The sequence below is a fragment of the Leuciscus leuciscus genome (genome assembly GCF_965113295.1).
Source record: "Leuciscus leuciscus genome assembly, chromosome: 20".
Taxonomy (NCBI): domain Eukaryota; kingdom Metazoa; phylum Chordata; class Actinopteri; order Cypriniformes; family Leuciscidae; genus Leuciscus; species Leuciscus leuciscus.
Genome location: NC_138744.1, coordinates 3,582,237 through 3,609,669, shown reverse-complemented (window position 1 = coordinate 3,609,669; position 27,433 = coordinate 3,582,237). Strand labels below are relative to the sequence as shown.

Here is a 27,433-nt window from a genome sequence, read left to right as displayed (position 1 = left end):
TGAAAGATCAACTTGTGTTCAGCAGAGATGTGTGATGGCTTCAGAAACAACAGCTCCTCCCACTATCTGTCAGCAGGAATGTGAAACTGAATGTATGTACACATCTTTTGTCATAAATGATCTTGGCATATAGATATTTTACTAACCATAATCATCATAATAATAAAATTAGTTAATAAAATGATATTTTATGGGAAATTATGTAGAAAGAATTATTTTAAAAGTTTCATTCAATTAAAAAATATAAAATTAAGACAAAAAAATAAGATGAAGATTACAGTGAGAACATAACAGACTGGTATTTAAATATATATGAGGTGCAAATCAGGCAAGACAATGACAGAACTCAATATTTTAAATTCATGTAACGTTATTAATTCTGTCTATTTTCTTCTGGGTTTGAAACCATTAGACTCACTTGAAATGCCAAATGCAATAAAAGAGAGTTGGCTGCATCAATGAACAATTATAGGCTCACATAGTGTTAACTATGGTTTTGTTGCGTGCATTTGTGTATGTATGATTCTGTTGGATATTTCTGGATTCCTGTGTGCATTTGTTGATCTATTGCATGCATTGAGAGGTTATGATACTGTAGGCTACTGTTTATACTCAGTACATGTCTCTATCAACTCTAAAGTTTACAGTAACTGAATAAAAATAGATGTCAGAGAGATATTTAGCCAGTAAAATATCTAACTCCAAGTCCTGTGTGAAATGTGTCTTGCTTGGAAATTACATCACATCATTTGACAGTTGTCGACAGAGCTCTCTGATAGACATGAGACAGTGACATGAGACAGTGTTTACATTAAATCATTTCAAGTATGTGCGTGCAGCTTTACCCATTGTTTCTTATGTTAATGCTGCCCACACTTACAAAGTCATCTGTTTCTTTTGAATATACTGTACATGTATAACATTTTTAAGGTGCATGTCTTTTTGTGTTTCGTTTTCAACGCAACTGGTTATCAGAGCATCTTGTTAAACTTCAAGCACTAGTTACAGGAAAAGTGTAAAAAATGTCGTCTCTCTTGTTTTTCCTGTCGCATGTGAGATGTCTTAAAGGGGTCATATAATGGTACATGCACTTTTACAAGTTGATTGTACTGAAATGAAAGCGTTAGCTTAGTTCTGTCAGGAAGACTCAATTACTCCGTCACTTATTACCTTCATTACTATCCAATCACGTCTTCATACTTTAATATTTCAGATATCAGAGATCAATTCCACAATCAATTCAAATATCTAGAACATGGTTATACATTGGTTACACCAAAGAATCTTACCCAGCTTGTACCTGAGATAGAGAGAGAGAGAGAGAGAGAGAGAGAAACCACCTATCCAATTCCACGTCCAGCCAAGAAGAAGAGACCGAGAGAGCCAGAACACCTTCCTTTATCCTCTGACCAGGTGAGAAGGGGGATGGGGTGAGACCACCCTCAAATGGCTTCTTATCCCACAGAAGGGGGGTTGCCTTATCTGGCATTATCTCTAAACCAGTTTCCTATGAACTTCTATAAACCTTATTTCCTTTTATTTTATCTATCTGGATATGAGATATCTGTACCACTCACTTTGAGACATTTCAAATGACACCAAAAACATAACAGTCAATGTTGAATATTCACATTAAACCATGTTCTTGTGTGAGTTCCTAGTTTCTGAGAGGAAGAAAGGCTGTATTGGGGGAGGTCAAATGTTAATCAGCCAGCAGGGCCCTTTTGTCCCATAAATCAGGCCTCAACCAATATTTTCAGTCTTACACGTATAAAAGATCGGTACTTACGCATGCTTGAGTTCGCAGATGCCGACGCTACAACAATTGTTCGCGTTCACTGCTAAACCACCATGTCCAACGATACCCCAATCGTCTGCGACTACTCAGACTCCGATGACGAGTTTGTTCCGTCCTCTCCTCTTCCAACACGGCGCAGCACGCACCTCCAATGCCGTGACTCGCTATGGGCAACGTGGTCTACGGAGGACATGTACAGTACTCTGGAATCAGCCGGCATTCCCATTAGCCAAGGTCTGTCCAGAGAGGATCTTCTTCTTCACGCTTCGTCAGCCGAAAATGCCTGCAGGTCCCCCACCCTCTTGATGGAGGCCAATGCAACCAGGAGCGCTGTCTTCATTGACAGGAACTTAAGCTCCACTGATTGCAGAGGCTCAAAGGGAGCACTCTGCAGGGCAGTTAAAACCACTGAGAGGTCCCAAGAGGGTACGAGGGGAGGACAAGGAGGATTCAGTCTCCTCGCTCCCCTCAGGAACCTGATGATCAGGTCGTGCCTTCCCAGAGACTTACCATCAACTGCGTCGTGATGTGCGGCAATGTCGGCAACATACACTTTGAGGGTGGAGGGAGACAGCCTTCGCTCCAACCCTTCTTGCAGGAAGGAAAGCACGACATTGATCTGGCATTTCGTGGGTTCTTGATGTTTTAGAAGAACACCAGTTGACGAAGAGGTTCCACTTCAACGCGTAGGCATGTCTCGTGGACGATGCTCTAGTGGAAGTGATGGTAGCCACCACCGCTGGTGGTAGGGTACTCAAACCTGCCTCGTCCCGTCCAGGAGCCACACGTGGAGGTTCCAAAGATCGGGACGATGGTGCCATAGGGTGCCCCGTCCCTGAGAAAGGAGGTCCTTCCTCAGGGGAATTGGCCAGGGAGGTGCTTTCGCGAGGAGTACTAGTTCTGAGAACCAGGTCCGGTTGTGCCAATACGGGGCAACCAAAATGACCTGCTCCTCGTCCTCCCTGATCTTGCGCAAAGTCTGCGCAATGAGGCTCACTGGGGGAAACGCATACTTGCGTAGGCCCCGCGGCCAGCTGTGCGCCAGAGCATCTGTGCCGAGCGTGCCCTCGGTCAGGGATAATACAGGTCGCAGTGGGACGAGTCGTGGGAGGCAAACAGGTCTACCTGTGCGTCCCCGAACTGAACCCAAATCAGCTGGACCGACTGGGGATGGAGTCTCCATTCTCCAGCGAGAGGCCGAAGCCGAGACACCTCGTCGGCCGCCTGGTTCAGGTCTCCCGGGATATAAATGGCCCGAAGCGACCTCAGATGCTTCTGACTCCATATGAGGAGGTGGCGAGCAAGTTGCGACATACGGCGGGAGCGCAGACCACCTCGATGGTTGATGTACGCTACTGTCGCGGTATTGTCTGATCGGACTAGTACGTGCTGACCCTTGAGCAACACACGTAAGCGGTGCAGGGCGAGACGTACAGCCAGCAACTGGGGGTCCTGTCCAGGAGCCCACGGCAGCATGTCCATTGCACATGGCGCCCCAGCCCGTGGTGGAGGCATCTGTTGATACAACAATATGCCTGGAAACTCGTTCTAAGGGCACTCCGGCCCGAAGGTGAAGGTCTGACGGCAGGTCGGAGTCATTGGGACTTGGAGCGTGCCGTGTTGCCATGCCCACCTTGGGACTCGATCGCGAAGCCAAAGCTGAAGCGGGCTCATATGAAGCAATCCGAGCGGTGTTACTGTGGCTGCGGATGCCATATGCCCCAGGAGCCTCTGAAATAGTTTCAGTGGAACCGCACTCTTGCCCTCGAACTGACGAAGGCAAGTCAGCAGTGACTGCGCGCGCTCGCTCGTAAGCTGCGCGCACATGACGACCGAGTCGATTTCCATACCAAGAAAAGAGATCCTCTGCACGGGGCAGAGTTTGCTCTTCTCCCAGTTGACCCGAAGGCCCAGACGAGCAAGGTGCTGGAGCACTAGGTCCCTGTGTTCGCAAACCTGGTCTTGAGAGTGAGCTAGGATCAGCCAGTCATCGAGGTAGTTCAGGATGCGAACCCCGTGTTCCCGTAGAGGAACAAGGGCTGCCTCAACGACCTTCGTGAAGACGCGAGTCGACAGGGCTAGCCCGAAAGGGAGAACCGCGTACTGGTATGCCTGCCCCTCGAAAGCAAACCGCAGGAACGGTCTGTGTCGAGGAAGAACGGCGACATGGAAGTAGGCGTCCTTCAGGTCGATCGCTGCAAACCAATCCTGCGGCCGCACGCATTCGAAAATGCGTTTGGCCGTGAGCATCTTGAACGGCATCCCGCGGGCCGGAAGTGTCCTGATGCACATCCGGGAAGCCTACAGCGCTCGGGGGGAGGGCGGCGCCACTCCAACCGATGCTTTCAGCTGCCTGGGAAAACATGGCCATCAGCTCTGGATCTGACTCGACCAACGCTGACACTCCTGAGGGAGGCAACGTAGTCGAATCCTCATTTCCAGAGGAATCAAGCCCGCCTTGTGTTGCTGTGAGTGACATGACACCATCTGCTGGAGCCCCGAATGAAACACTGGGTCCCCGAGAGGAACCAGGCACACACGGGCACACAGATCACTGCACAAAACAGCAGCAGGCAATGCGATCTCGCTGGAACGCGCCATCACACAAACACACTGAAGAGCCGCTCTTTCTCGTAGAATGAAGATGATTCAGAATGGCTTGTAGGAGTGAAGAGAACTCTTGGCTCCGAAGCGAAAAACATATCTGCATGTTGCCGGCGTACTTCCTTATATACCCCCAAAGGGGGGCGGACCTACGCTATGCAAATTCCGCAGACCCATGGCATTTCATTGCCATTGGCTCGTTTTATATACTCGAAGGTGATAGGCTTTCTAAGCGAAACCCCATTCGTTGTCATCCGACGTAACTCGGAGTGACCAAGAAAGGGAACCACTGATTACACACAAAAAACAAATATTTCGAAATAGGATTCAGTTTAACTGTAATTTATTACTTAATGCTCATCACATCATTCAAAAAGTTACTGATTTTGAAAACAAAACAATAAGCAAAGAAATATATGTATTGTTCTCAACGTAGGAGTTCAATATCAGTTTTCACACAATCACAAAACAATACTCAAACAAAAACTATACCTTGCCTTCATTTCCCTTTCCGCCGTTAATTAGCCTTAATTAGTCACTCCACCCTTTCCGTTAAAGTGAAAGTGAAAGTAAAACGTATAGCCGTGTAGTTTACTGCACTGTCACACAGTGCCTGTACACAACCATCATATAATGATAAAAATCCATCCAGTGGTCTTTTTTTTATCTCCTTATGTTTCCCCCCGTCTCAAATCATGCCGTTCGACGTCACACGGTCGGATGCCCCTCCCACGATTGTTAATTGAAAGCAGCGTTTCAACACAGACCCTCGTGAGCGAGCTGTCATCATAGTCCGCCATTGTTGATACGCTGGAGCAGAATGGCGTCTAAGCGATTGTGGTGTTCTGTTCTTGGGAGTAATAACGAACACAGTCATTGATGTTCCTAAATCCGAACCGCTGAAGACGCAGTGGCTGAGTTTTGTTTTCGAAGGGAATATTGCCCACGATCAACGTCAATGCTTTCATGTTTGCGTGAATCATTTCTCACCAGACTGCTTTATAAACGAGGGTCAGTATAAAGCTAAAGTAAAAAGTTTTTCATGACCATTAGCTGTAACATCAATCTGTCAATGAACTAACGGTTACATCAGTAAACACATAGCGTTCGTATCTCACTACTCTACCCTGCCAGTACATACAAAGATAGATCAAAGTGACATTACGTTAACCAACCATTCAGAAACGTCCTGTTTGAGCCTTAATTGTTGAACTTCTTCGGGGCCGTCATCTTGTTCCAGGTCCGACTCCGGTTCAAATTGAGATGGTTGCACAGATGTGTCCTCAGAGACTCCCGCTGCCATTCTTTCTCCAAAATATACCCTCAACTGTTGTCAAGGCAACACTCCACGTGTGTTGTGCCAAAACGCCCCACAGAACAGAGGGGCGGGGTGAGCAAAGCTCATTATCATTTAAAGACACATGCACTTAAATGGCGTGCTGAAAACAGAGCTGTTTTTGACCAGGTAAAATTTGTGTTTTCTTACAATACTAATGCGAATTTTTAATTAAAGTATATTACAAACTTTTCATTTAGACCCTAAAGAATCATATTAACTTGTACAAAAATGGCATTATATGACCCCTTTAAGATTCAACTTGCTGCTCATGTGATTTTTACTTTCATTATCCACTCTCACAAGACTAAAATCAGTGTTAGTAAATTATGTAATGAGCATTAGTGGTTCTGTAAAATGTGTCATCTTTAAGACACTAACTGTGAATATTTTCCATTAAAGGCTCCATGTATCAGGATTCTGGTGTGTTCTAGTCAAAAAGTCCCAAAAAATCACAGGAGAATATAAACTGTATGAACACACTCTTCAAAAACATGATACAGGACAAATAATTAAACAAATATATAACTGTTACAGTTTAAGGAGTCCAAAGATTAGTCAAAAGATCCAACCCAAAGGTATTTAATAAAAGAATAAACTCAGATAATCCAACACAGTGTAACAGTGACGCAACTGACGCTGGTAGATCATATGATAATGACAACATGGCTAATGTAGAACATCTGGAATAAACTCATACTACACACATTCATGTTATATACAACATTCTTTTTTACTGTTCACAAAGTACTTCAAAATAGGTTCCTATGTGATTTTTGACGCACCCCTGGTTCATACATGTTGTTTGGATCTATAAATAGAACACATGCGTTTTCACAACTTTTCAAAGTCTTGTCAGTATTGGTAGTTTTCAGTAGTGTATTCTTCATTGTTTATTTTAACATTGCCAAGTTCAGCATCTTCAATAAAATGTGTGATAGGCCTATATACTACAAATTATTAATCATAGAAAAAGTACAAAAAACACATTGGGTTTTTTGATATTTCACTGGTTTGTACTTTACATCAATGGCAAAAAAAAAATATTGCTTAATGAACGTAAACAAGATCTTAACAATGTCAAACATCTAAAATAAAAATCTGATAGTCACCAGCCTGTGCTTTCTTTAAAAAAACAAACACACATCACCCATGTAAAATGAAAGTATGTTCAACAACTCAACTTTTTTCAGAACAAGAGTGTTATTCTTAAGAATCTTTGGTTATTTGCACTTTCTCATATTTAATTATTTTCCCTCCCCTCGTGACAATCTCTTTATATTCTAGTGCTCCATTCTCCTCAATGTAGCGTTCCTGAGTCACTTTTCCAGTTTCTGGGAGAGGGCAAGGAAATGACATCAGGGACAGCTGATGGTTTAATGCCTGACCTTTAACTGGGACTAATGCCTTTCCCATCTCTCTCTGTGGAAGGGGATCCTGTCGATAATATAACAAAGGAGATTTTCTTTCATCCATCTTAGGAACAGGAGCTGCTGGTGGATACCACTTTTGATTTGCCCTCATTTCATTTACATGTGTATATGTAATGTCTCTTTGGATGTCTCTTTGGATGTCTTTTTGGATGTCTCTGTGGATCTCTCTTGGGATCTCTCTTGGGATCTCTCTTGGGATCTCTCTTGGGATGTCTCTATGTCTGATGTCTACCTGTTGAACTGAACCAGCTCTCCTGATGTCTGCGATGACTCCAGCCATAGAAGTTCTGTTAGCGGGATTGACTTCCACCATCTTGGACACTGCACTACTGTATGGCTGGTCTTTGAGTGTTTCACGAATCTTGATGGCAGACACAGATTGGGTGGGTAACCTGACCCTGGCACAGAGTTCAGCTATGATTTTACCCATGGCCCAAACGTCCGATCGCTTGTCCCGAACTCCACCCATCTGCAGGACCTCTGGAGGTGAGTACGCTTCATTGCCCAAGTTAACGGCAGAGCTGAGTCCGTTTCTAGAGAATTTAGCCAGTCCCAAATCAATGATCACGGCACGATGGGTTTGATACTCCACCTGAAATGGGATGGGAGAAGTCAGTTTCTTTGCTTATGTTCTAGGAAAGAAACCAATCAATTGAGACCAATTCAATTATTCTGTCTACCCCACAATGTTTAGGAGATTAAATGCAGAGACTTTCGATGGCAATATGAACTCAAAGATTTCTCACTGAATTCTCCAATGGAGCTTTTGGAGTAACATCCAAGACAAACTTGATGCTCTTAAAAAAAAAAAAGATTCCTAAAAGTTTTTTTTACATTGATGCAATAGAAGAACTTTATTCTTCTTATAGTGTGAAGAATATTTTAATAATCTAAAAATCTTTTTCCACTTTAAAGAAACTTTTGTGCAATCGAAAGATTCCATGGACGTTAAAGGATCTTCATGGAACCAAAGATCTCAGATGACAGAACCTTTATTTTTACTTAAATGAAACCTAGTTGAGAAAAGTATTTTGTGTTTTTTAAAGTAACCTCTGAGCAATAACAAATATAAACTAATTTTCTTGGCCCACTGATGAACATTTATGTCTGGCTCACCATGATGTTGTCAGGTTTGAGGTCTTGGTGGACAATGTCTTTACTGTGCAGATAAAGCAAACCCTCACTCATTCCAGTGATGATTGTGGCTCTCACTGCTGGCGTCAGCTGAAGAAGACACACAAAGCGAAGTCAAGCATGCATTTTATTAAGATGTTTTAAAGAAAACAATGAAAATTTAGTCATCAATCCTCATGTCACTCATTTCATCCTCATGAAATAATGTGCAAAGACCCTAGTACAAATCCTGATATATATATATATATATATATATATATATATATATATATATATATATATAAGGATGAGTAAAAGGATGACAGAATTTTCTTTACCTGTATTTTAGAAAGCTGAACTTTGAAGATGGTCGTCTCAAGATCTTCCCCAGAGATGAACTCCAAAGGAATGTTCCACTTGGAGTCTTTCAGCCAAGGATCGCCGAGAAGCTTCACCACGTTTGTATGCCGAGCATTACTGTTAAAAAAAGTGTGTTATAATTTTAAAGGTGCTCTAAGTGATGTCACGTGTTTTTTAGGCCAAACATTTTATTGTCACATCCAGCAAACATCTCCTCACTATCCGCTAGCTGCCTGTCCCCTGAACACGCTGTAGAAAAGCGCGGTCTCTGTAGACAGCCCAGGCTCCACAAATGGCAAGAAAAACAAACTGGCCCAGCCTGGACCACGAAACATAACAAACAGTGTTCCAGCCAATAACCGACAAGAATGATTTGGGGGTGGGGGTTGGGGGGTTAGTGCGTGCGCACATGAAGGGAGGTGTGGGGGTGGAGGAGAGAGAAGCATGAAGAGGGGAGTTAGCTAGAGGAGAGATGTCCTAACAACGACTAACGTTAAAATTATATATACTTGAGAATTTTTATATGGCCGACGCACGACCAAAGAGACGACGTTCCAATGAACAAATAACAAAGAATAGGGAAAAGGAGAAGGACGCGAAGTCCCAAATTTACATCGGAAAAGTGTTCAAAAGGTGGCAAGAACTCTGCCGGCTCTGTTTTTGCTGAACCGGTGTATAAATCCAGTTTGGTTTTTCTAAATGGTTCATGACTGTTTCAGGGAGCACGGAAGGGAGGGGGAGGGGACGGGATGAGGAGGAGGGAGGGTCGAGCTAGCCTCCGTTTTGTTTTACAATACTTTGAACGTCAACAAGAAGTGACATCACCCAACATCGCTTAGGGCACCTTTAAGCTCAGTATTATAGAAATATAAAATATATATACATACTGATAGACTTTGCATTCTCTCTCCAGCTGATGTCTGCTGATGAGGCTAAGAGGAACTCTCTTCACAGCAGCCCATGCGTCTCCAAACTTCTCCTTGTATATTTTTCCAAAGCAGCCTCCAGCGAGTGTTTGTGTGGAGTACGCCATCTGGTGATGCTGTTAATACACAGCAATATGAGAAACTATAAACCCTCCAAACTCAAATGTTTTCAGTGTCGTCTCATATTTAAAATATTTCACACGAGCTCTGTCTATCTGCACTCTAAAAAAATAAAGCTTCCAAAAAAGGGTTTTCACTGAGATGCCATAAAAGAACCATTTTGGGTTCCCCAAAGAACTAGAAGATCTTCTATCTATCTATCTATCTATCTATCTATCTATCTATCTATCTATCTATCTATCTATCTATCTATCATATATTGATCTATCTATCTATCTATCTGTCTATCTATCTATCTATCTATCTATCTATCTGTCTGTCTGTCTGTCTGTCTGTCTGTCTGTCTATCTATCTATCCATCTATAATCTATCGATCTATCTAGCTATCTATCTATCATATATTGATCTATGTATCTATGTACCTATCTATCTGTCTGTCTGTCTATCTATCATCTATTGATCTATCTATCTATCTATCTATCTATCTATCTATCTATCTATCTATCTATCTATCTGTCTGTCATCTATTGATCTATCTATCTATCTATCATCTATTGATCTATCTATCTATCTATCTATCTATTGATCTATCTATCTATCTATCTATCTATCTGTCTGTCTGTCTATCTATCTATTGATCTATCTATCTATCTGTCTGTCTGTCTATCTATCTATCTATCTATCTATCTATCTATCTATCTATCTATCTATCTATCTATCTATCTATCTATCTATCTGTCTGTCATCTATTGATCTATCTATCTATCTGTCTGTCTGTCTATCTATCTATTGATCTATCTATCTGTCTGTCTGTCTGTCTATCTATCTATTGATCTATCTATCTATCTATCTATCTATCTATCTATCTATCTGTCTGTCTGTCTGTCATCTATTGATCTATCTATCTATCGGTCTGTCTGTCTGTCTGTCTGTCTATCTATCTACCATCGATCTATCTCACTGCCAGTCATTTTTGTGACATTGTTTGTTTTTATATACATGTGAAATGTATTCAAAACAGGACTGTCTTGAAATAGACATTACCGGCAGCAGCACATAACATGTAATATGGGTTAACTGGTATGTTTACAGGAAATCCCCACCATTAGTCAACTAATATAAGCACGTGGATAAATCTCCATTGTAAAGCCATAAAGTAACAGCTTTTCTTCAGACTACCTGATATTTTAACTATCAAGAAAGATGAATGCAAACCTTTACATATGATTGTACAGCTAAAAGACTCATTAGCACACATCTATTAACACAGGGAGTTTCGCTGGAATCCCTTTGGGCAAAACCTGCTTGTAATGAGCCTGTACATGCAACTGGAAAAATGTTGTCAAACTGGATCAGGATTGCACAAGAAATCATTCAAACACAGGATAAAATCAAGTCATCTTTTCTTTTATGGCTGACTATTTGGTGGCCTACATTACTTCCTACCCCCCTTCCCCTACCCCTGAAAACAAAATAGTTTCGGCATGTTTCCACCCATACCCTCAGTGTTACGTTTATCTAATGATCTCAAATACTTTATAGCAATTACACAGACACAATATGTGGTTCCTTGATAACTGTAAACCAGAAGAAACTGTAACATCAACCATGTCATGAATTGTAATAAATATCATTATAATAAAACAGCTGTAATCCCTCCATAATAACACAACACAATAAGAGTTTGATTCACAGGTCATTGAATTTTCTTACCTGTATCAGCAGGTTATGTTGCTGATGGTGCTGAATGTGCTCAAATAAAACAGAAACAGTTCTTGCTAATTACCTTCCTTCTGTAACCACACCCTCATATTTCAACACTGGGAACACGACATAACCAGTCAGATAAGGGGAAAAAACATTGTTGCTGGTTAACAGACAATGGAAAGCTGAGACTGTGTTCTGTGAGATGTATATGGGTGTATTGTATTTATATATCTTTTTAATTTTTTTATTCTCACAATGTGTCCAGAGGAGATGTGTAAACAGATTATAATAGGTTTTTATGGTTGAACTAAACATGACATCCTCTTGAAAGAAGAACCATGTCAGTCAAGTCAGAACAAGACAGTGTTAAACAAGAACAGACAGTCCTCAAAGATCATCTTGAATCTGTTTTGCTTCTGGGACATTAGGACTAAGAATATCACAGGGGAATCATGACTGACTAATTTATACCAGGTATTTTGCATAGATGGACATATAAATAGGTTTATTGGGGATTGTGTATAGACATGTCTCTCTAGGTTGTGTCATGTCTCTCTATATTGTGGATCATTCCTTCTATGCTCTACATTTTCATGTTGATATCATAAATCTACTGTAGTAGCCTATATTGTATAAAAATGTAAATTATTTTCTTTTATCAAAATATTTTACATTTTAATAAACTCCTTCCTGTTTCAAACAAAACATATTTTCCTGATTGTGTTATTATAATTGGTCATTATTTCATACAGTGGGGAAAACTCATGGTGCCCTCATAGCACTTTCCTCTTAGTCTTTTGTAAAATTCATCTAAATAAAAACATTTCCTTGATGACATCATCCTACAGGAAATGACATCATTTTGGAAGGGAAAACAAACATATTTACAATCGATTTGATGAGCTCTGTGATGATTTTTAGTTAATAAGTCAATCCATTATATTAGACAAAACTTACAGAAATACGTTTGATAATAAATCATTTTGGAATTCAATCAAGATTATTGAAAAAATATCTAAATGAACTTACCCTCGTGATTTCTTCTGAGAAACGCTGTTGAAAGTGGATCGGAGTGGTTGGACAGAGCAGCACAACACACCTGTAGCCAATCAGCAGTAGGGGGTGTGTCCACTCGTGATGGGGGAGGACAGAGAGTGAGCCAATCAGCAGTAGGGGGCGTTTCCACTCATGAAGGGGGAGGAGAGTGAGCAAGAGGGAGATTTGAAGAAATACTGTTGAAAGAAGGATGGCTGAGAGATATTAAAAGAGAAAAGGTAAGAGGAATATCACTGGAAAAACAAGGGTTATGATCAGGCAAGAGCTTTAGGACCTACGTTAATATTAGAAAAGCATTAGACCTAAGCGGGAAGGCCTGAAAATGGATGCCTTGTTTGCCTTGTTTCTGCTCCATTCGTGAGTAACATTGGTGTTGAGTGTCATTGTTTGTCCAGAGCTGGGGCCTATACCATGAAGCCGGTTTAGGTGGCTATAGACAGGTATGTTTCAGTTTAGTTTGCACCAACCCTGGGTTTTAGGCACCATGAAAGTGGTTTGGCTTTTAGCAGTGTTCATCGTTATAGTAACTTACACTCCACGGCTAACCTGGGGCCTGTACCATGATGGTAGTTGAACAAACTCAGGGTTACAGGATTAGTTTCGAGCTGACAAAACCAAACCAATCCAACCAGGCTTTGTTGGTACCATGATGCTGATCATCAACTTTCTCTGTCAACTCAGGCTTTGATCCTGAGTAGAGGAGGAGTTCAGGTGTGACATCAGTAGCGAACAGCCAATCACATGCTGAGAATTTCTCGCAAGAGAAGCAGCGCGATTCACTTCTCTCTTCTGCAAAATATTACGAGATTGAATAATATTAAGAATTTAATCAAATTTACACAGCAAGCAGAAAATAGCTGTCTAATGTCTATGAAAGAGAACAACTAAAAGAAAAGGTCTTGCTATATCAGTGCAAGTAAAAATTGTGAAGTTCGTTTATACAGCTGATAAAGATATAGAGAGAATTGAACATTTAAGCTCACATGTAGTCATTTTATAGCTTTATCTATTGATTTTAAAATGTATTTATATTACCTTTATATATTAATTCATTTAAACTCTGCGTAATAATTCTAATCTTCACAATATTAAGCATGTCACTCAGTTGGTATAGGTACAGGTAACACCGTCTCCGCCGTATATGGCGAATGCATTTAGCTTACAGAGCACAGTACTTTGCTAGCTCTTTTTGGGCATCCCGAGTTGTTGTAGCCCTCTTACAACCAGCCTAAGTGTGTATCCTAAGCTGCCAAATATGAAAACAAGGAATCTCTGAGATGGTATTTAGGAGTGGTTGGTAATAATGACCTTAGTTATAAAGGTTTACTCCATACTACATGCAACCCACACACACACACACACACACACACACACACACACAAGGGCGTAGGTTTGGCCTCAGCTTTGGTGGGGACATCCCCCTCCCCCTCCCCCTGGAATGAGTTTTCTATATGTAATTAAATAATGAACAAATGAATAAAATACACACGTATCATAGTATGCATTCAACACAACAAATCCATTATTATTATCTATTATTATTATTATTATCCATGATTACAGTATTCCATTAATACTAAAATTGTATCTACTATTCTATATCAAATTCTATTGATATATTCTATTCTTAAATATTAAATGCTTAGGCTACACTCACTCACAAATACATTACATAAATAGAATGTAGAAACGAAAAATGTCTCAGATCCACTGTTTATGTTGACTGCAAGATTCTAAGTTAAGGTCAGCTAATTAACATTCAGTGACTTGCTAACGTAGCATTCTATCATGATAGCGTGACTTCTATGAGTCTATCAGTGCTGCACAGCCTAATCAATACTCTTAACCTTAGTTGAAAGATTGCTGCTGCTAGGTTTAACTGTAACAACATGGTAACACATACTATCACCAATCAATACAATTTTCCACAGTAGAATCTGCATTTGAAAGCCTGGTCAGTCACTACTACTGCTAGTTTATTTGTGTGGCTAGTTATTTTGCCTACTTACACTCTGCTTTATGAAAAAGCTTCGTATGTCCCCTTTCTTCTTCTTGGGTGGCATAGCTGATCTATCTACAAAGTACAAAAAGTGGCAAAAAACGGAATATTAAAATGTTTTACTCTGGCCTTTGTATGTGGCAGAGAGACAGCCCTGGTAACTTACCGTCGGCGTCGTCGACGCGCGCGCGCGCGCGCGCACACACACACACACACACACACACACACACACACACACACACACACCACCCGCTCGCTGCCAGTGCAAGCACAAAAGTAGTCCCGGCCCGCGCGTGTAGCCTGTCAGATACACCGCCGCCAATCAAATTACGGCGTTTCTTGTACTGTCGTTGTTTTGGCCGTTGGAATCGATCCAAATAGCAGCGCAAAGATCCAAATAGCAGTTCAAAGGAGCTTGCTAAATATTGGTGGGGACAAATTTGTCATCTCAAAATATTGATTGGGACTAGTACCTAGCGTCCCCCCCTAAACCTACGCCCATGCACACACACACACACACACACACACACACACACACACACACACACACACACACACACACACACACACACACACATAGTCTATACAGCTTGTTGAGTTCAACGTTGAAACCAACAGATGGCAGCGTTGTACCAAAGTGAAATTGTATAGCTTATATGAAGCTCGTTTTAATTTTGAACCACAGCTTTGAAAGCTTGAGCTACTGGATTAATAATTAATATTAATAAAGCGCTTGTCTTGAACTGTCTCATAAGGGCTTTTCATTCTGAAACCCCCTGTTAAAAGAATTGCTCACCAGTCAAGCTTCTGTTTTTTATTCATCTATGTATCTCTTTCCAATACTATATTTATTTGTTTGGTGTTTTCTTTTGACCTTTTTGGAGGTTTCGCAGTCACTATGATTTTTTTGTTTTTTTTTGAAAATACAAATACAATACAAAAACTGTGTGGTTTGTATCATTTGTAAAATTAATGGAAGAACATCTATTTGTGTAGAACTTCTGGGCCAGATGTGCAAGCTGCTGTTATGCTAATACAGCCTCAAACACATTTCAGTTTAGTTGTCATTTATGACGTTTACATGCCCCCCCCCCCCCCCCCCCATGGCAGTAGCCAAAGTATGAGAGAAAATCTGATTGAATTATTATGGTTTACCCACTCTGATCTCCAAAAATAACCATTTAATTGATCAGATTGCTCTGTGGCTTGATGGTGAAGAGGGACATTGAGCTGGCAGGCTTGTAAAGCATGGCCGCTTGTAGGTCAGATTGTTGGAGGCAGAAACGCTACGAGACAGCGGCATCCCCAGTGTTGGTGGTCCAGTAGACTGACTGCATAGTGTCCAGTATGAGCTCACACTTTAGCCAAAGGGCTTTATGCCCAATCAGAACTTAAACTGCTTTTATACATTTTAATTGAGCCTAAAGCATTGGTCGGCAGAGTGACAACCCACTTACAAAAAAAGGTACAAAAGCAGTCACTAGGGCGGTACCCTTTCAAAAGGGTATAGGGTATTTATAGGCCTATAAATCTACCTTTATGGTATATATGCACCCTTTAGGGGTAAATAAAGTATAAAGCTGTACCTTTTGAAGGAGCACCACCCCACTGACAGCTTTTGTACCTTTTGTGTGAGAGTGCCGGAAGTACCCAGTATGACTGTGGAAATTTCACTTACAATTTGAGTACAGATTGAATATACAGCTTTTTTTTTATTTCTGTATAAGTATTAACCATGTGGCGTCATGTTGTTCACAGTCTTTTAACATGCTCTCAACAATCAAAAACACAAAGGGAACATTGCCATTGAAAATTTGTGGAGAACATGTGACTATAGGTGTTATGTGGTTATTATTCTTTGATTGTAGATTGTTTCTGGCACATTGCATGAATAGTGTACAAAATTGGGCCTGAAAATTGAAGTCAGTTAACAAACGGTCAGTGAAAGGACACTTGTTTAATTTAACATTCATAAAATGTTGAGTGTCGAACTCAGGAGGTCAAATTGAATATTGTATGAGTCATTTATTTTCTATAAAATTTTTTATGAGGTTTGCCATTTTTGCAGCAAATTTACCATAGTTTTGGGCATGTCTAAATACAGTTTAAAACGTGCTTATGGTTTTTATTATGTTAAAGCAATAAATTACTTAAGCAGCGTGTGTGTGTGTGTGTGTGTGTGTGTGTGTGTGTGTGTGTGTGTGTGTGTGTGTGTGTGTGTGTGTGTGTGTGTGTGTGTGTGTGTGTGTGTGTGTGTGTGTGTGTGTGTGTGTGTGTGTGTGTGTGTGTGTGTGTGTGTGTGTAGCCTATATATATATTCTAATATGCTGATTTTCTGCTCTGGTAACATTTATTATAATTAGTATCATCAATTTTGAAAACAGATTTTGCTGCTTAACATTTTTGTGAAAACAATGATAACATTCAAACATTAGTGGTATTGGATTAAAAAAGAGAGAAAAAATAATACTTTTATTATTCAAGGATGTATTAAATTGATCAAAAGTGACAGTGAAGACAATTATAATGTTGCAAAAGATTTCTATTAAATAAATGCTTTAATAAATGTAACAAATGAAAATAAATAATGTTCATTGCATGTTCTATTCATCAAAGAATCCTGAAATAAATGTTTCTTGAGCAGCAAATCATCATTTTAGAATGATTTCTGAAGGAGACTGGAGTAATGATGCTGAACATTCAGCTTTGATCACAGGAAAAAAATGACAGAAAAACTGTTATTTTAATTTGTAATAATATTTCGCAATATTATTGTTTTTACTCTATTTGGATTAAATCATTGCAGCCTTGGAGAGCAGAGAGACTTCTTTCAAAATGAAAAAATAAATAAATATTTATGTTTCCAAACTTTTCACATGGACTGTAGCCTATATATAAAATATAAAAAATATAAATATAATTGATAAAATGAATTAATACTTAAAATTGTTATTTACATAAATTAATTTAACTTATTTCACAATATTCTCAAAATGTTGTATGATTTTAATTGTTAGATACATTGAATGTTAGATAATTTTTTTTGCCATTGTTTCTCTAATGCCTCTATTAAAGTGTATTCATGGACAGTGCCTTCTGCTGACATTAAGCATTTGATATTGTATCCTTGATTGAAGAGCCGTGAGTGACAGCAAGCTTTTGATGAATGACACATGACTGCCTGTCGCGAGCCATCAGTGTTCGTTACCATGGCAATGATGGCGAGGAAGGAATGGCGTGTCCCACTGCTCGTGAGATCTCCTAATGAGGGAGTTACAGCAGAGGTCAGAGCAAGAGAGTATTGTCTGTAATTTCATCACGTCCCCAGATAGACAGTGTAAATTTGTCTTTTACGCAACAAATGAACATCAAGGACAAAATGAGTCATATAAGTATTCATTTTTCTTCCTTTCTTTGTCATTTAAATAGACGTGAGTCAGAAAGAAACGCAGGCTCTTCTGATCACGGATCGTGTATCTCGACAATCACTTTTGTTGTTTGACAAACCAGAATTGACTGTCTTTGAAACGCTGTGTTAAATGTAGTTAAAACAAGAACGGGCAGCTGGATCTTTAACTGTTAATTTGACAGATTAATCCCAAGGACTGCAGAGTTCAATTTCCTTCTCGGTTCGCTTTAATACTGTCGACCCACATTTACTCTGATACTCTCAGAGAACTCAAGCCTCTCTGCACCCTCAGACACGACAAGATGTGTTTCACTGAATTTGCATATTATTTATTTTACATACAGCTGGACTGCTTGATAACCAACTTTTTTGCAACCTCTTATTAACTTCCTGCTAATTATCACCATTATATTTTGCTTATTAGTACATAATGTCTTGAGGATATAAATAAACAATTCTCTTGCTATTTTCCAGCCTTTTGATGATAGTCAATATTCATAACATCTCAATATTTATGTAATTTTCTGAAATGGCTGAATATGTTTTTTTTTTTGTGGCTGGATTATATCTGGTCAGATTTACATTGCGTGTGTATGTTTATGTCTGTATAAATATATATATATATATATATATATATTTTTTTAATAGGTTGCTACTCCATTCTACCTAATCGTCTTGACGTTTTCCCTTGTCACTTCACTGGGCGGTTGTGAAGCTGTTTTGGAACAATATCTTTTTGAGAGAATGCTATACTCAAAAATGGGATCGATTTGATATTATATTTTAATGTGCACGGCGAAAGTGTTATTAAAGGCAGGTAGGTGATTTGTTTCAAGATTAAATTTTTTTATGCTGGTTGCAGTCTGCGTCCCAATTCAGAGGATGCATCCTTCGAAGGGTCCATTCAACTTACTCAAATATCTGATGATACAAATGTAAAAATAACCCTAAAAAACTTTAAAGCAGTTCAAATGTTGACATATCTTACTACGATGCGATTATAGTTTATACACTTTATTATATACAGAAATGGACCGTGGCGGACATATTTAGATAGGCGTTGCCTCTGAAGTCCGAGTCCTTCTAAGGATGCAGCCTTTGAATTGGGACACAGCCAACGTGTATTTCCATACGCTGATTTCACGCAGCCGCCATTTTGAAAAATTGAAAGTGAGGCTCCGGTGGGAAGAACCCCGGAATTAAAGATAAACAACAATGTCTTGGATTACCAACCTGAAGCTGCTGCCGCGATTTACACTATTGGATGTTAATATTCAATATAGGATATGTATATAGTTCATTCCTGCTTCTTTTTTTACATTCTGAATTATATATAAAAAAAAATATTTCATTTATAAATGAATTTCACTGTATATAGTCTAAAGTATGAAAGAAGTGTATGTACATTTTTAGAATTGACACAACATCATTAAACACAACAATACGCCATCGCATTCACGACTCTCCTGTGATTAAAGGCGACACTTCCGGTTTTCTTCCCACCGGAGCCTCGCTTTCGATTTCAAAATAACGGCTGCGTGAAATCAGCGTATACCTCTGCACACCTGCTTGTGCTGATGTCACATGTCTTTTTTGAGTTTCATGCTATGCAGAGTTGGACATACGTCAGTCACAGAGCACCGCAACCGAAACACTTTTACAGCTCCTGAACCAAAACAACAAGCTTATGCTGCGATCACACCATAACTACTGTAATATGGAAGAGATGGAAACCTGTGACGTTATACTTGGAGCGGTTCGTGACTCTCATTTATGCGTTTCAGTGGCAGCACTAATCAATGCTGAAATGAATCTGCAGCAGTCAGGTGCTACAGGTCAGTGCTTTTTAAGTTGTTTATGTTCATTATTATTGTAATGTTATGTGCTATGAGACATGATATAGTTTAACACCATCTCTCGTCTCTGACGCTTTTGTTCGCTCCCTGCTGTACGTGTTCATGTGTTTTGAAGGAGGTGTGGCTTTGTAGACGCTCTGAAGGGAGGGTGGGATCATATGCTTTCAAAGCTAGCTCAATCGCCTACCCTACCTTTAACTAGAGAGTTGTCTAGTTAACAGCTCAAGATGTCTGTAGAATGATATAGATATTAAAAGGAATGTGATCAATACATACAAAATTATTCTTAATGATTATTGTGGAAAAGAAATTTGTTTAAATTGTTAAACTCCTGTCATAACCAGAAAAACTATACAGAGAAAATACCCACATGAATTTCTTAAGTAATCAGAAGTTCATTAACCTAAAACAACTTTACATTTTTTTCAAAGGAAGTAATAAGTGCTTTAACTAAAATGCGATTTCTGTCAAAAGTGATATAGTCCCTTGACTTGTATAGACTTGTATTGAACCTGGACATGATAAAATATCTTTCTGGAAATGTAAATGTTCTACAACACTGCAATAATTCATTTTAATCAACCTATTTTACTTTTCTTAAAATAAGTGAAAAATAACAGAAGAAAAATCAAAATATGTCCTCTGAAAGCAAGTCTTATTTTACACAATGTTAAGTGTATTTTGGAAACTCAGAACAACACAAGACAAAAGTGCTGGAAATGAAATTCAGAAAATGATTTTTAGCAGTGCATATGGTATATTAATTAATTAATTAACATTTGGATTTTCAACCACAGAGAACAGGTTTTTTTTATGGAAAATGTCTAAAACCCACAGATGCGAGATCTTTATTGTCAACCAGAACTTAATTTATTGTGAACTTAAAGGGTTAGTCGATCAACATCAGCCATATTGCAAACAGACAAGCGAATTTCGCTCTGGACGCGCGAATGGATTCAAAATGTTCAAGCGTCCAACTAGACACGGTAGACGCGAATTTGACGCGCTATTTGCGTTTGGTGTGAACGCAGCATTAGGCATGCGCAAAAAAAGGGAAGACGTTAGTATAGTGTTGTCGCCATGTCCAAGGCTGCATTTAAAGGGTTAGTTCGCCCAAAAATGAAAATTCTGTCAGTAATTACTCACCGTCATGTTGTTCCAACCCCGTAAGACCTTCGTTCATCTTCGGAACTCAAATTAAGATATTTTTGATTAAATCTGAGAGCTGTCTCACTCCTCCATAGGCTTCTAAGACATTATAACTTGCTGGCCCTGAAAATGCATTAAAGACATCGTTAATATAGTCCAAGTGACTCCAGTGGCTCAATCTTAAGTCTGTGTTGCACGTCACACGCACCACACACATGACCAGCGTCGGCCAATAGTGAGCCTACGTGTGACGTGCAATACAGACGCGCTGCGCAGATTTACTACGTGAACTCACTCGAGGCCCAGAGAGAAGGAAATTAATAGTGGAATAAAGTCGTTATTTTGGGGGGTTTTTGCACTCAAAAAGTATTCTCGTCGCTTTATAAACTTAAGATTGAGCCACTGTAGTCACTTGGACTATATTAACGATCTCTTTAACACATTTTCTGGGCCAGCAAGTTATAATGTCTTAGAAGCCTATGGAGGAGTGAGCCAGCTCTCAGATTTAATCAAAAATATCTTAATTTGGGTTCCGAAGATGAACGAAGGTCTTACGGGGCTGGAACAACATGAGGGTGAGTAATTACTGACAGAATTTTCATTTTTGGGTGAACTAACCCTTTAAAGCTGCAGTCCGCAGTTTTTCCTCTTTGTCGCCATCTCTGTTCGAAATCCGCAATTGGCATGGCACAGCGCGGATGAATCCTATGTTTTGAGGAGAATGTGGCTGTCAGTCACGCGCCGGTGTGGATACTGGCATTCGCAATCACAGATTCTACTTTTTGGAAGTATGACCAACATAAGAATTTTCACCGGAAAATGCCGTCTGAACAAGTAACATCCACTTTTGTTCTGACCAACTAAGGAGAAAAAAAGCATTGCAGTAAATCCCGCCGGTTAAATCTAACGATCGCTTATCATATCACGTCAAACCGTGCAAATTTTGTTCTCAAATTGTTAATGTTAATAACATCAGCATTGCGTGACTACATTTAATGCCCTTCCGATATTTATCCTTGTTTTCACATGGGCCGGTTGAGGTCTCTTTTTTTTCTCCGAAGTCCGAAATCTTTCGCGTTTTACAACGGTTGAATCTCCTGGTGATTGTCGTTTGAACCTTTCTGGATCCGCTATCGAATTGCTAAGTTTAATTATATCAAGTGCTGTGAGAAAAGGCTATAAATCTCCACCTCCAGCATCCTCACACTCATAGCCGACTAGCCGAGACTCTTCTTTATGTGTACAGATGTGGCGTAATGACGCATAGACATGCTCGAATTTCCCGCGGAAATCCACCAGTACCACTGGAATTAAAAACATTATTACAAGCTTACCGTTTTGAATCGAGCTACGGCAAGCAGAGAGTGTTGAACACTGGCTGGTTATGTACTTGCTCAAAAATGTATTTTGGATCATTTTTAACCCAAAAAAGCTGCGGACTGCAGCTTTAAGTTTGAAGTCCAATGTTTGATTCAATCGCAGGGTCAGTTTTAAGGAGTAACCAACTTTGTGATTTAGTGACACTACCAACTCAGCTATTTGCTCAATAATGTACAGTAACTTTTCCAGCAACAAGCTCTTCTCACTAAACTAAAGCTGTTTATCACCACATTCTTTATAGACTGTAATGTTGCACGATGTTTTGTGTTCTCATTATTTTTTGTGAAAAACATTTTATTTTACTTTTAAAATGTAATTGTTAAAGTTTGAAGTTGTCAACCTGATTGAATTTGATTCTTTAAAAGGCATTTTGTGCCAGAAAATTACAGCTCTTATTAAATTACAAATTACATTAGCATATGGGCAAAATCTAAAATTGCCTTATTGTTAGTAGCTCGCGGCTAACTACTTTTAAAAGGGCAGCTTGACTTCAGTTATGAGTAACTCGTAGTTGTGTTGCTGAATGGGAAAGATAAATTTCACATTTTGAGCCATGCAAAGCTGGAAGCAAAGCACTGTTTGTGTCTGTGTTTGATCAACAGTTGTCTGAACAAGGGCACATTGCCATCGTGCTCTATTGAGCTTTCACTGGAATTACTGCATTGATAGCATTGGTGGATTTGTGTAAAGATCAAGTTAAGCACGTTCATGCAAGCACTTAAGCTGGATTCATGAAGCAGTTTGGGTTGTAGATGTGTAGATGACAGTAGGAGTTTGTGGTGATGGTCTGTATTTTTTCCCCGTATTTGCTCATCAGTTAACAGAATAATTATGAATTCTTGTGGATAATAATCACATCACATCACCTTTGGAGAGTAAAACGCATTTGAGGAATCTCATCAGACTAATTGGTTTTCCCCCTCTTTGAGCTCAGAGTAGGTCAACCGAGAGAGGTAACTGGATGATTTAAGCTCATAATCCAGCAAAGACCCTACCCACAACACACACACACACACACACACACACACACACACACACACACACACACACACACACACACACACACACACACACACACACACACACACACACACACACATACACACCAAACCCACTTGAACACTGGTCTAAAATTAGTTGGTTAAAGTTTAGCATACTCGCTCTTTTTCATAACCTATCCACATTGGCACTTCTGAATTAATGTAAAGATTATTGATCCTGAGAATATAGGCTTCCTTCCTTCCTTCCTTCCTTCCTTCCTTCCTTCCTTCCTTCCTTCCTTCCTTCCAGTTGTGGGACCACTGAACCTTTATTTATTTAAATAGAATGTCATTCATTCGTTCGTTCGAGTAGTGTGACTGTATTTATTTATTTATTTCCAGTAGTGAGACTAAATTTCCATTACCTTGAAAGATTTTTTTTTTCAGGATAATATCGTGCAATATGTTTTTATTATTTCGGCAATCATCTCGTGCGATGTGTCCTGAATTTTCTGTCATCTGTTTAGAATCAGAAGTAGCGATGTTAATTCGTGCACGAATCTCATCTTTGATTCGGTTGTTTTCCATGCACTGATCAAGCGGTTTGACGATCAGACTGCCAGCAAAAAATCTGATTTTTTGCATATCCAGAGATTCCAGATTTTATCCAGATGGGTTTTTGAAAATCTGGGCAGCAAAAAAACGTGAAATCTTTTTCAAATTTTTTTTTTTTGGAGGTGGTTTGAAATGCGATTCCAATCAGATTTTTGAAGCCTGCTCAAATCAGATTTCAGACTGTCTTTTGCGTCACTCTTAACGCGACACAAAAAGACAACGTCAAAACCGGTGAGCGGTGACTGAAATGCCAGAAGTATTCATACATTCATCCCAAGTATTCATACATTCATCCCATATACCGGTCTCCGCTGAGTTTATCTTGTGCGGTGTTCTGCTCCGTGACTCTACACGGCACTTATTTGGAAAGCGAGATGAATCACCTTCATTGTCCTGAATCTGCTTTGAAAGCCTCGTCACACACATGGGTACACCTATGTCGTTACACTCACATGTGCTGCTTTTCAATGACACAGAACAGAACGACAGCAGCCTACATTTCAGACAGTACACGAAAACTCAAACGTTTTAGGGGGCAAGTACTGCTTAAATACCATGGTACATTAATATATGGTAATCAAGTTGTGTGTTTTGATTGTTCAGTCATTTGAACCATAAGCATTGGCTGTCTATTTTGGACTCTTCCTTCATCTTCCTCTGTAAACATGAGTCACTGGCTTCAGGCATCACTATGGCGACTTAAGGACTGCCAGTCCTGCAAGACTTTGCCTCTGCTGTCATGGCATTTGGCGTGTGACTCACGGACAGCAGTCTAATCTATCGCAGGCCTGTCACTGCGGCCAGACAAACTGTCATCCTCATCTGGCAGTGTTCTGTACTTTTCAGCCCATGCGGATTTAGACTTGGCAATAAATTCAGGGAAAAGCCATTTATCACTTTAGTTTTTTATTTTTTTTATTTTTTTTTTACTTAAACCTTAAAGCCAAAAAAATAAAATAAAGGTGACTTCATGGTGAAGGTAGGGAAGATTACTTCATGCATGTTTTCAGTACAATCATCTCTTCATACGTGACCTTTGACCTCAGCTCAGTTGTGATGCATCATGTTTGATAAGATTAAATTCATGGCTTGATTTACGTTCCCTTTAAGCAATGATGCGGAACACAATGTGAACGCTGCAAGGACTCTGGATTAGAACCTGAATCATGGAGATTCATTGAAAGAAAACACTCATAAAAGAGAGATTTGATTACAATATGCATATACAGTCCTGATTCTAATGCTGCATTCAAAGGCAAATGTTGGATATTCCTACTTTCAACCATAAAGCGACAGACAAGCAAACCATTTATTGTTTTTTTACACATCTGTTAGCGGAAGGAGTTTTATAATCTTGTATTGTAGGAAGTTTGACTATTTATGCACTTTTTGTTTTGCTTTAAAGTCAACACAATTGTCTATTATCAATTGTATGTCTTAATCTTTTGGGGTGGCGCTGTGTTCTTGTAACGTCATGCACTCACAGCTCTGTGAAATTATACTTGCAGATTTCGGCATTAGTTGTGTTCCAGGAGACATTGTACATTGTTCCTGTCAAGAGACACTGTATTACACTTGAGTTTAAGTTGATTGAAGCAACGTGAAGGCAAGAAAGACCAATTGCTTTTCACTATTTAAGTAAAAACAGGTTATTGTAGCATGTTATTTGCATGCAAAGTTGCATTTATTGGCATACTGCTGGATACTCAAATATAATATCTTATGTCACTGTTTCCATCCAAGTTGTGAATTACACTTGTGTGAAAAATTGGGAATATAGCATAACATCTGCGAATAAAGTGCCACTTCCATCTTATGTGTTTAAGAGAAAAGAATCTTTACTTCCTGTGAAACTGGTGCAAAGTATCAGTAATAAAATAGTAAAAAGTTGCTGCAACCGGGGAAGCCTGTGACATTTCTTTCCTACGCAATAAATAATTTGCATCTCAGTGCGCACAGAGGAAACGCAATAAGAAACGCTGTGATGTTATCGTGCGTTCAGAGGCGGACGCCTGATGTTCGGGAATGCAATCGTGTGTGAGAAAGTTCTGGGAGGTAATTATACCAAATCATTTTGATGACAGGCTTCGGCTCAGGAATTTCAGAATGACTAAAACAATATTTTACATGGTGTGCAATGAAATTGGTCTGGTAATTAGTCCATTTGTCCAATCACACGATATGTTGAGGCAAAATCATGTTGCGCACATAGAAATGTATTCAAATGTTTCTATCATAGTGTATGCACATGTTAAAAAATACGTTTTTTTATGTGCATTTTAAAGGGATAGTTCACCCAAAAGTGAAGATTCTTAGCCTAGAAATCTAGACGGACCCTAGCGGCAGCAACTCTCTAGTCTAGAAACTCTCCATTGACTTTCGAGGCCAATCACGTCGTGTATAGAGTAGGCGGGGCGGACTTAACATAATGACGACAGAGTTGCGACGGTTCCCTGCTACTTGAAAACAAAGAAGAGCTGCTGCTGGAGAACAGTCTTTCGAATCGGCTTTGTCCGTAACTCTGGAGGACTTGGAGTTAAGCTTTTCTTTGAGAAAAGAGCAAAGAACATTTAAGTCATTCTTAAAAAAGGAAGATGTGTTCGTAGTTTTGCCGGCCAGATTCAAAAGTTGAATCTATCGACTAACGTTAGCTCCGCTGTTGGGAAAACGCTGTGGTTGGTTGAAGCGCTGTCCTATTGCGTGCAGAGGGAATTTGAAAGACAGCCGTTTATCCCGCCCCTCGGATTGAGCCGTGCCATGGTGAGTTGCCAGACCTAACATCTTGATGTAGGTCTGGCTTGCCAGGCTAGAAGATTCTGTCATCACTTACTTATCCTGAAGTTGTTCCAATGAGTTTCTTTCTTCTGCTGAACACAAAAGGTGATATTTTAAAGAATGTTAGTAATCAAACAGTTGACAGTATAAAATAGGTACAAAAGCTGTCACTGGGACAGTACCCTTCAAAAGGGTTCTAATATGTACCATTTAGGTACTAATATGTACACTTTTGGTACCAATATGTACCTTTGAGGGACTAAAATGCACTCTTTAGGTACAAAGGTGTACCTTTTGAAAAGGTACCGCCACAGTGACAGCTTTTGTACCTTTTTTTCTGAGAGTGTACTCACTGACTTCCATAGTAGGAAAAAAAAAAATACTATGGAAATCAACGGCTACCATCGACTGTCTGGTTACCAACATTCCTTAAAATATCATCTTTTGTGTTCAGCAGAAGAAAGAAACTCGTACAGGTTTCGAACACCTTGAGGGTGAGTAAGTGATGACAGAATTTTCATTTTTGGGTGAACTATCCCTTTAAGATTGTATGCACATTTTAGCATTCCCATCCAGCTTTTTGTATGTTAATCCCCAAATCTGCATTAAAAAAAAAAAGTGTATGGAAACATAGCGAATGACAAACAGACCACAATCTCCTTTAAATACAACCAAAAGATAAACTCCCTAACAAAGTGCTTAGTGTTGTAGTCCATGTCCACGTTGGCACGGGCTGAGCCTCGGCTCAGGGAGGTTCACAGCAGTGTTGAGTGAACATTAGCACTGACCGCTCAGGTTCTGCTCGAGTGCTTTCACT

At 39.7% G+C, this 27,433-nt stretch overlaps 1 protein-coding gene across 1 annotated transcript; it reads right to left on the bottom strand.

The window, feature by feature from the left end:
• Positions 1-6,304: 6,304 nt before the first annotated feature.
• LOC309483584 (aurora kinase C) lies at positions 6,305-11,535 on the bottom strand. Its single transcript, XM_082149478.1, has 5 exons — positions 11,404-11,535; positions 9,532-9,686; positions 8,623-8,761; positions 8,288-8,395; positions 6,305-7,763 (listed from the first exon to the last, which is right to left on the bottom strand). Exons 2-5 carry the CDS (start codon positions 9,675-9,677, stop codon positions 6,948-6,950), a joined length of 1,209 nt encoding a protein of 402 aa, XP_082005604.1. The 5' UTR covers positions 9,678-9,686; positions 11,404-11,535; the 3' UTR covers positions 6,305-6,947.
• Positions 11,536-27,433: the final 15,898 nt, after the last annotated feature.

Bases quoted from the DNA above. Each gene is read 5' to 3' on its own strand.
- LOC309483584 (XM_082149478.1), bottom strand. From the start codon at position 9,677: ATGGCGTACTCCACACAAACACTCGCTGGAGGCTGCTTTGGAAAAATA. The intron at 8,762-9,531 runs GTATGTATATAT...TTTTTTTAACAG, and splicing joins AGAGAATGCAAAGTCTATCA to TAATGCTCGGCATACAAACG. The intron at 7,764-8,287 runs GTGAGCCAGACA...ATCCCATTTCAG, and splicing joins TCAAACCTGACAACATCATG to GTGGAGTATCAAACCCATCG.